Consider the following 10,626-nt stretch of genomic DNA (forward strand, 5'->3'; position numbering starts at 1 on the left):
ACGCAGAGCCGCACTAAAAGGACTAAAGAGCCGCAGGTTGCTGACCCCTGCACTAACCTATTCAGCTGCTTGTGAATGCAAATATCTAATCAGCCAATCACATGCCAGAAAAAAAAAAGGGTGATTTAAGTGACTTTGAAGGCAGCATTGCTGTTGGTGACAGATGGGCTGTTTTACGTTTTTCAGACACTCCTGATCTTCTCAAATTTTCTCAGGAATTTACAGAGAACAGTCCAAACTGAAAAGCGAAATAAACATTTCCCTGGGTAAAAATGCCTTGTTGATTGCAGAAGTCAGAGGGGCGTGGCCATGCTGAAGGCAAGAGGAATTCTAAGCCAGTTTCTCAACCCAGCCCATCTGATATCAGTAACCACAACACATTCAAAGTCAATTAAAAGTCGCCTTTCTTGCCCGTTCCGATGCTCGCTTTCAACTTTGAAATGAGACCACTTGGACAACAGTAATGATAAATAATTGCAAATAGAGCACGTTTACAGAATTTAATGTCATTTTTATAGAGCACCTCTTATTTTAAGAAAAGATGGGCGAGACGATTTTTGAAACTAACTGCAAATTAAGCACACAATATTTAATATCTGTATTTTACCATTTTGATAAGACATATTTCAGTACTCCAAAACACTTTTATTAGACTGCCAACATGCTTACAAGTAGTAAATCCAGGTTAGTGGATCATAATTAAACATAACTCTGTGGCAAACGCAGAGTTCAGCAGGCCATCAAGGAAGAAGTGACGTGCATTTCTGCAGTGTAAAGATTCACAAATGATTTTCTCCTTAATCTACAGTCACACAAAGCACCAGGAAAATCTTTGGTGATGTTCTCAGATGATTCTGACGCTTATCACCCAGTTCCTCGTGATGTCCTCCACACCATCAACCCTCTGTCCTCCTCACAGTTTCTTCCTCAGCTTGCCTTTCTTATGGCCACCCCTTCCAAAACCTGACTTTTTAACTTCTCCGAGCCACTTTTTGTTCTTGGAGCGGAGCTTCCTCATCCCCCCGCCCTGCAGGAACTGGTGCTTCTGCTTTTTCTTGCGCTGCTTCATGATCTGATCCTTTGTTTTCAGCTCCGAGCGTGCTTTGTGGTCACCGGAGCTCTGTACGTTTGGACCTCGTCGGCCACGGCCACGACCTGGGAGAGGCACGACACAACAAAGAGGTTGGAGGTTATAGCTCGCAAGGCTGGAAGAGGGACTTGAAGTATTTACCTTTAGAGTTGAGTTAAAACATGGTGGCTGATGGTCTATATTTAACATGTTTGTGCTATTCATTTTGATGCCTTCCTACCTCTTGCTGGCTTCCTGCCTCCTCCGCCTGTTTCTCCATCTGATCCAGATCCTGTATCATCAATCTTGTATTTTTTCCTTCACTCCTCATAACTGACATGTTGTCAAGTGATACAACATCTTCACAGTACAGCTTAATATTGTCATAGGAGTAGAGAAGAGGGTCATTGAGAGCAGCACACAGAGAAGCTTTTTGTTGGAAGGATACAAGTTCTTCCTGTTCTTCTTGTTACTGATAACCTGACCGCTGTCTGTTTTGATCTTCTTCTTCTGGTCTTCTTTTCCCGTTTCTCTCACAAAACGCTTCCTCTTACGGTCCCTAAAAAAAGAAGGGGGAAAAAAGACTTTAAATTATAGTTTGAAATGACCATTTGGTGGATACTGAGTCAAACATAGGGAAATTTGTACCATTTCATCATTTTCTTCTGCTGGTTAAGGCGATCGCCTTCATCTCCCATGAGATCAAGGACAGCTGAAGAGGCCTGCTGTTCAAAAGCACTGCCCTCTCCACCGAGACTCAACCTGTCGACGCATAACACAGGACAAAACAGCATAAAACACAAAGCCATTCACATTTTTTAAAGAAACAGATGCAACAGTTTAATGCCTCACCCTCTCTCAGAGTCAAAGTCTTTAGGTCTGTAAGGGATATAATACTCTTCATCTTTGCCTGACTGCCTCTTTTTCTTGGTCTTTGGTCGCTCTTCGCCATCTTCCTGCTGACCTCTTCTTTTACCACCTACCACTTCTGAAAACACCCCCTGGTGGAAATAGAAAGAATTACATGGTACAAAGTGACAAAGCATGATACAGAGATCCTACTATCTTCCTCTTCTAGTTTGTATACAACATCATCTACATCAAAACTGCACTTTATTTTGCTTCTTCTTCATCAGACAGCACAAACAACTTTCTCATTTTGACTCAAATATTGGTTTTGAATGAAAATGATGAAACAATCCTGGGTGTTTATTCAACTTGTGAGCAGGTTTTCTAATCCACCGTACTATTATTATTGACACTAGTACATGTTCGTGCTGCTGGCAAACTAATACACTCAAGAACATATAGCAAAGCAAAAAAGTGAAAAGTAGGTCTTGCCTACATAAATAAACATAAGACAGTTGTGAAACTTTGACATAGTAACATCTGCAGTAATATTTACACCTGTGATGACATCTCACCAGCATTAGCCTTATTTTGAAACCAAGATTGTTTACACAGAGTTTGTAATTGCAGAGAAATGCTCCATTTATTTTGGTCATTTCATTTTTGAGCAGGAAGCTCACCTTTCTTGTTATAGCCTTTAGACGAATAGAGAGTTTTCCAATTAAATACATATTCTTTAAATAATGTTCCCTCTTATAAAAAGTAGGATAATTTAAATTTTTTAAAAAAGAAATGTATTATACCTCTATTACTTAGAAAAAAACCTGTTTTTTTTCTGTTGTCTGTTATATAACGTTAGTGATGCTCGTTTCAATTCATTTCTTAATCAGCTAAACAGGTCAGTTAAGAAACAGTCAAATATTAAGTTAAATTTGAAAACGGTTTAAAAAAAAATATCCCCATTCCAAAATGTCACATGACAATCTCATTGGCTCACGGAGTTATGATGTCACTACACGATCCTTTGAAGTTTTTCCTTAAACAGGGGTGACACACAGCAGTTTTTTAGTTCGTGTCTTCGCAGCATTTGTGTTTGCAGCCTTCACACGTTCACCACAGAAACTTTTGGAAACCTTTTCAGAGTTGTCGTGTACAACCTTCAACATGTATCCAACAAGACACCAACCAAGGCAAAAAGATTACGCCGCTTCTCCTTCCTGTCGTGGCCGGCCAATTTCCCCAAATGACCTCTTAGCCGTCCAAAGGGCATTACATGACAGTAAGAAGGAAAACTACCATCTCCAGAATAAAATTCAACAGATTGAAGAAGAGAAACTTCAACTGGAGGAGAAGTGTAGACAGATGGAAGCGCAAAATAAGAACCTGGAAGAAAGACAAAAACGCCAGCCCGACATAAATATTATTAATGAGGGTTGGGGAATCAAGTTTGGACAAGCCCGAGAGCAAATTGTCTTCCTAATTAAGGAAAACAAGCAAAAGAGCGTGGAACTAAAGGAGATGTCCAACCAACTTAAAGACAGCAAAGCTACTGTTGAGAAGACAGAATGGGATCTCCAATATATGGACCAAATGAATCGGCTGCTCCAAACAAACTTCGATGAAGCTGTGAAAAAAAATGAAGAAATCCTCCAACAGAAGGAAGAACAGGAGAAAAAGCAAAGAGACATGGAGCACAAACTCAAAGTCACGGAGGAAAAATACAGAATGCTGAAAGAGAAGGTGGATGATACTCTGCGCCAAAATAAAGACCTTCTTCACGAGAAAAAGCAACTAGAAGGGGAAAAAGAAAAACTGGACAAACAATGCTCGCACATGCAGAAAAGGATGGAGCAAATGGCGAGAAACAACTCCGAGCTCACTAAGGGGATATTGTTGGAATACAACAACTTGAAGCGCAAACACACTGAAATGCAGGCGCAAAAGCAAGAACAAGACAACATACATGACGACCTGCAGCGTACGCTCCAAGATATCCACAAAAGAAATGAGGAGCTACAAGACATGTACAAAGAAGTACAACAAAGAAACGCAGACATGCACAAGGACAAGATAATGCAGGAGGAAACATCCAAAGAGCTCAGGGAAAAGCTTGAAGAAAAACAAGCAACGTTGGAAGAGGTGGAGAAAACGTGCAAGAAGCTTGAGAAACAAAACAAAGAAACCATCGATGAGTTGAGAACCCTCATCCTGGAAAAAAAAGCTCTTGTAGAAAACTGCATGAAAAAGAAGAACAAACGCTTCCGCTGGCCCTGGAGGAGGAACTCTACTGCTTCCTCAGCAGGTGTAGCCTCGTCTTGCTCCACCTCTGTTCACCTCCCCAACCAGTCCCGGCAGTTGACTGTCCCCTCCTGAGCCTGGTTCTGCCGGAGGTTTCTGCCCGTTTAAAGGCAGTTTTTCCTCCCCACTGTCGCCTAGTGCGTGCTCAGAGGGGATTGTTGGGGTTTTCTCTCCTCTACCTTGTTTCATTATTTACTTAACTTTTTGTGCTTACTTCATTTTACCTTGTTTCATTATTTACTTAACTTTTTGTGCTTACTTCATTTTACCTTGTTTCATTATTTACTTAACTTTTTGTTCTTACTTCATTTTACCTTGTTTCATTATTTACTTGTTGACGTTTTGTTCTTACTTCATTTTACCTTGTTTCATTATTTACTTGTTGACGTTTTGTTCTTACTTCATTTTACCTTGTTTCATTATTTACTTGTTTAACTTTTTCTTTTTCAACTTATTCATAAAACAATAAACCAATTGAATTTATCCTTTGAGTATTTTTCATCTTTTCATCTATAACTTTTTCAAACATTCATATCTGTCGTTTATCTTCTTCTTGAAACCTCATAAATGGTGAAGGAAAAATCCTGGAACATGGTTTGAAACACTGAAATTGTTTCAGCTGAAACCGGCAAAGTCATACGTGTGTGTGTGTGTGTGTGTGTGTGTGTGTGTGTGTGTGTGTGTGTGTGTGTGTGTGTGTGTGTGTGTGTTACTCTGTACATGAAACAACTTTGTAGAAAACCATTTTCCTGTCGAAACATTAGCAAACACAAACAAAGTGTTATTAACAAACGAATTACTAATATCCCTCTCTATGATAGTGATTTATTTTCTTACGGGATTAAAACTGTAAATTTTACCAAACTAAAGAAAGTAATACAAAGTAATAAAACTTTTTATCATTTAGTTAAGATCCAACATCCATTCTTTTCATAGTTGGTTGCTACCACCAGAGGGCGACATGGAGTACTTTTACCCATGTAGAGAAACATAAACGCTCATATATTACACACGCACCAACATTTTACTGTCTATTACTACATCAGTCTGTTTACATTAAACTGATATTGATAAATAAACTCACAAATATAGCTTCATGAATTTGGTAACGTCCTGTAAGTCATATCGTCAAATGCTTTTGTTCCAAAATAAAAAGGCTGTTGAAATAATGATTGGTGTGGTTTTTACAGGTGAATGAGCAGCAGAATAACTACAGAGAATCTGTGAATACATGAATGACCTTTTGTAATATGCCTTTAGCCTATTAGTGCCCTGAAAGAGTGGAGATTTTACCTATTTTAGCAAAATGATCTACAAACTGTATGGGTGAATATAGGAGCTTGTTAACAGGTTAGCATGTCCAACTAACAGACAGGAAAATGAGCTATGTATTTTTTAGATATCATGTTATCAGCTGACCACTGAAAGCTCTTTCTGCATATATCTTCTACACGTTCTGTCTCTTGTCACGTGTGTGTTTATATTTAAATCATGTATGTTGATTATTTAAATATGCTTTTTCATTCATTTTTAAAAAATGTCAACAGCTGTCGTTTACAGATTCATTGTTTACTATATGCTATATATATATATGAACATGAACAAAACTGAAAACACTGGGTCACCGACCCAGGAACCCTGACAATATGTATTTTACCTGGTTAATGTGTGTGGCGGGGCGTGGTCTGCAGCGCAGTTGCAGGGGAGGCGGACGCACCTGAGCGGCACCCGCGATCACGCCTCGGCGCCTTAACGTCTGTGCTCTCTATGCTGTTGTGTTGGTATGTGTCGGGCTGTGAGCTTTAACACCGGCTGTATGCATACAGCAACCGTGTGTGAAAAGTGGTCAATAAAGAGAAGCTGTAAAGCGTGTTCATGGAAACATCGTTGGGTCTGCCGTGATATGTTTACAATGGGACTTCTGCTCCTGAATCTCTGCGCACAGCGTCTGCAAATCGGAGCTGTATGAAGTCACTTTCATCTTTACGCAGGACTGTAAGCTGTCATCTGTGAGGCGTGAGCGGTGTTTGTTTTTAACATAGTTCACGGTGGAGCTGCTGACATAATGTGGATCCGAAGATTGATAATTAGCCTACCTGGGGTTGAAAGTCTCGATAAATGCACGGCGTTTCGGCGGGTATATCGGCTTCCGCAAGTGTGACGCTTATTTTGAGCGTTCAAAAACTAATAGAATATAATTTTATATTTATATTTCAATATCACAGTAATCTTCCAATTTAGAACTACAAGTTAAAAAAGAACTAACATAAATAAAATACACTTCAGCTAATTACTTAAAAAAATAATTTATTTTCCCAAACCACGCAGAGCCGCACTAAAAGGACTAAAGAGCCGCAGGTTGCTGACCCCTGCACTAACCTATTCAGCTGCTTGTGAATGCAAATATCTAATCAGCCAATCACATGCCAGAAAAAAAAAAAGGGTGATTTAAGTGACTTTGAAGGCAGCATTGCTGTTGGTGACAGATGGGCTGTTTTACGTTTTTCAGACACTCCTGATCTTCTCAAATTTTCTCAGGAATTTACAGAGAACAGTCCAAACTGAAAAGCGAAATAAACATTTCCCTGGGTAAAAATGCCTTGTTGATTGCAGAAGTCAGAGGGGCGTGGCCATGCTGAAGGCAAGAGGAATTCTAAGCCAGTTTCTCAACCCAGCCCATCTGATATCAGTAACCACAACACATTCAAAGTCAATTAAAAGTCGCCTTTCTTGCCCGTTCCGATGCTCGCTTTCAACTTTGAAATGAGACCACTTGGACAACAGTAATGATAAATAATTGCAAATAGAGCACGTTTACAGAATTTAATGTCATTTTTATAGAGCACCTCTTATTTTAAGAAAAGATGGGCGAGACGATTTTTGAAACTAACTGCAAATTAAGCACACAATATTTAATATCTGTATTTTACCATTTTGATAAGACATATTTCAGTACTCCAAAACACTTTTATTAGACTGCCAACATGCTTACAAGTAGTAAATCCAGGTTAGTGGATCATAATTAAACATAACTCTGTGGCAAACGCAGAGTTCAGCAGGCCATCAAGGAAGAAGTGACGTGCATTTCTGCAGTGTAAAGATTCACAAATGATTTTCTCCTTAATCTACAGTCACACAAAGCACCAGGAAAATCTTTGGTGATGTTCTCAGATGATTCTGACGCTTATCACCCAGTTCCTCGTGATGTCCTCCACACCATCAACCCTCTGTCCTCCTCACAGTTTCTTCCTCAGCTTGCCTTTCTTATGGCCACCCCTTCCAAAACCTGACTTTTTAACTTCTCCGAGCCACTTTTTGTTCTTGGAGCGGAGCTTCCTCATCCCCCCGCCCTGCAGGAACTGGTGCTTCTGCTTTTTCTTGCGCTGCTTCATGATCTGATCCTTTGTTTTCAGCTCCGAGCGTGCTTTGTGGTCACCGGAGCTCTGTACGTTTGGACCTCGTCGGCCACGGCCACGACCTGGGAGAGGCACGACACAACAAAGAGGTTGGAGGTTATAGCTCGCAAGGCTGGAAGAGGGACTTGAAGTATTTACCTTTAGAGTTGAGTTAAAACATGGTGGCTGATGGTCTATATTTAACATGTTTGTGCTATTCATTTTGATGCCTTCCTACCTCTTGCTGGCTTCCTGCCTCCTCCGCCTGTTTCTCCATCTGATCCAGATCCTGTATCATCAATCTTGTATTTTTTCCTTCACTCCTCATAACTGACATGTTGTCAAGTGATACAACATCTTCACAGTACAGCTTAATATTGTCATAGGAGTAGAGAAGAGGGTCATTGAGAGCAGCACACAGAGAAGCTTTTTGTTGGAAGGATACAAGTTCTTCCTGTTCTTCTTGTTACTGATAACCTGACCGCTGTCTGTTTTGATCTTCTTCTTCTGGTCTTCTTTTCCCGTTTCTCTCACAAAACGCTTCCTCTTACGGTCCCTAAAAAAAGAAGGGGGAAAAAAGACTTTAAATTATAGTTTGAAATGACCATTTGGTGGATACTGAGTCAAACATAGGGAAATTTGTACCATTTCATCATTTTCTTCTGCTGGTTAAGGCGATCGCCTTCATCTCCCATGAGATCAAGGACAGCTGAAGAGGCCTGCTGTTCAAAAGCACTGCCCTCTCCACCGAGACTCAACCTGTCGACGCATAACACAGGACAAAACAGCATAAAACACAAAGCCATTCACATTTTTTAAAGAAACAGATGCAACAGTTTAATGCCTCACCCTCTCTCAGAGTCAAAGTCTTTAGGTCTGTAAGGGATATAATACTCTTCATCTTTGCCTGACTGCCTCTTTTTCTTGGTCTTTGGTCGCTCTTCGCCATCTTCCTGCTGACCTCTTCTTTTACCACCTACCACCTCTGAAAACACCCCCTGGTGGAAATAGAAAGAATTACATGGTACAAAGTGACAAAGCATGATACAGAGATCCTACTATCTTCCTCTTCTAGTTTGTATACAACATCATCTACATCAAAACTGCACTTTATTTTGCTTCTTCTTCATCAGACAGCACAAACAACTTTCTCATTTTGACTCAAATATTGGTTTTGAATGAAAATGATGAAACAATCCTGGGTGTTTATTCAACTTGTGAGCAGGTTTTCTAATCCACTGTACTATTATTATTGACACTAGTACATGTTCGTGCTGCTGGCAAACTAATACACTCAAGAACATATAGCGAAGCAAAAAAGTGAAAAGTAGGTCTTGCCTACATAAATAAACATAAGACAGTTGTGAAACTTTGACATAGTAACATCTGCAGTAATATTTACACCTGTGATGACATCTCACCAGCATTAGCCTTATTTTGAAACCAAGATTGTTTACACAGAGTTTGTAATTGCAGAGAAATGCTCCATTTATTTTGGTCATTTCATTTTTGAGCAGGAAGCTCACCTTTCTTGTTATAGCCTTTAGACGAATAGAGAGTTTTCCAATTAAATACATATTCTTTAAATAATGTTCCCTCTTATAAAAAGTAGGATAATTTAAAATTTAAAAAAAAAAAATGTATTATACCTCTATTACTTAGAAAAAAACCTGTTTTTTTTCTGTTGTCTGTTATATAACGTTAGTGATGCTCGTTTCAATTCATTTCTTAATCAGCTAAACAGGTCAGTTAAGAAACAGTCAAATATTAAGTTAAATTTGAAAACGGTTTAAAAAAAAATATCCCCATTCCAAAATGTCACATGACAATCTCATTGGCTCACGGAGTTATGATGTCACTACACGATCCTTTGAAGTTTTTCCTTAAACAGGGGTGACACACAGCAGTTTTTTAGTTCGTGTCTTCGCAGCATTTGTGTTTGCAGCCTTCACACGTTCACCACAGAAACTTTTGGAAACCTTTTCAGAGTTGTCGTGTACAACCTTCAACATGTATCCAACAAGACACCAACCAAGGCAAAAAGATTACGCCGCTTCTCCTTCCTGTCGTGGCCGGCCAATTTCCCCAAATGACCTCTTAGCCGTCCAAAGGGCATTACATGACAGTAAGAAGGAAAACTACCATCTCCAGAATAAAATTCAACAGATTGAAGAAGAGAAACTTCAACTGGAGGAGAAGTGTAGACAGATGGAAGCGCAAAATAAGAACCTGGAAGAAAGACAAAAACGCCAGCCCGACATAAATATTATTAATGAGGGTTGGGGAATCAAGTTTGGACAAGCCCGAGAGCAGATTGTCTTCCTAATTAAGGAAAACAAGCAAAAGAGCGTGGAACTAAAGGAGATGTCCAACCAGCTTAAAGACAGCAAAGCTACTGTTGGGAAGACAGAATGGGATCTCCAATATATGGACCAAATGAATCGGCTGCTCCAAACAAACTTCGATGAAGCTGTGAAAAAAAATGAAGAAATCCTCCAACAGAAGGAAGAACAGGAGAAAAAGCAAAGAGACATGGAGCACAAACTCAAAGTCACGGAGGAAAAATACAGAATGCTGAAAGAGAAGGTGGATGATACTCTGCGCCAAAATAAAGACCTTCTTCACGAGAAAAAGCAACTAGAAGGGGAAAAAGAAAAACTGGACAAACAATGCTCGCACATGCAGAAAAGGATGGAGCAAATGGCGAGAAACAACTCCGAGCTCACTAAGGGGATATTGTTGGAATACAACAACTTGAAGCGCAAACACACTGAAATGCAGGCGCAAAAGCAAGAACAAGACAACATACATGACGACCTGCAGCGTACGCTCCAAGATATCCACAAAAGAAATGAGGAGCTACAAGACATGTACAAAGAAGTACAACAAAGAAACGCAGACATGCACAAGGACAAGATAATGCAGGAGGAAACATCCAAAGAGCTCAGGGAAAAGCTTGAAGAAAAACAAGCAACGTTGGAAGAGGTGGAGAAAACGTGCAAGAAGCTTGAGAAA

At 39.8% G+C, this 10,626-nt stretch overlaps 1 protein-coding gene across 1 annotated transcript; it reads left to right on the plus strand.

Moving 5' to 3' along the window:
• Positions 1–2,881: 2,881 nt before the first annotated feature.
• LOC147313444 (uncharacterized) lies at positions 2,882–4,291 on the plus strand. Its single transcript, XM_086264853.1, has one exon. The coding sequence runs from the start codon at positions 3,083–3,085 to the stop codon at positions 4,289–4,291; it is 1,209 nt and encodes a 402-aa protein (XP_086120979.1). The 5' UTR covers positions 2,882–3,082.
• The last annotated feature ends 6,335 nt before the right edge of the window (positions 4,292–10,626 follow it).

The sequence above is a fragment of the Aulonocara sp. 'chitande type north' Nkhata Bay genome, linkage group LG15, assembly GCF_057382095.1.
Source record: "Aulonocara sp. 'chitande type north' Nkhata Bay isolate Kocher_YH1m ecotype deep benthic linkage group LG15, A_spYH_male_GT1.1, whole genome shotgun sequence".
Classification (NCBI taxonomy): domain Eukaryota; kingdom Metazoa; phylum Chordata; class Actinopteri; order Cichliformes; family Cichlidae; genus Aulonocara; species Aulonocara sp. 'chitande type north' Nkhata Bay.

What these genes read in the sequence shown, in the direction of transcription:
- LOC147313444 (XM_086264853.1), top strand. Translation starts at nt 3,083, where the DNA reads ATGTATCCAACAAGACACCAACCAAGGCAAAAAGATTACGCCGCTTCT.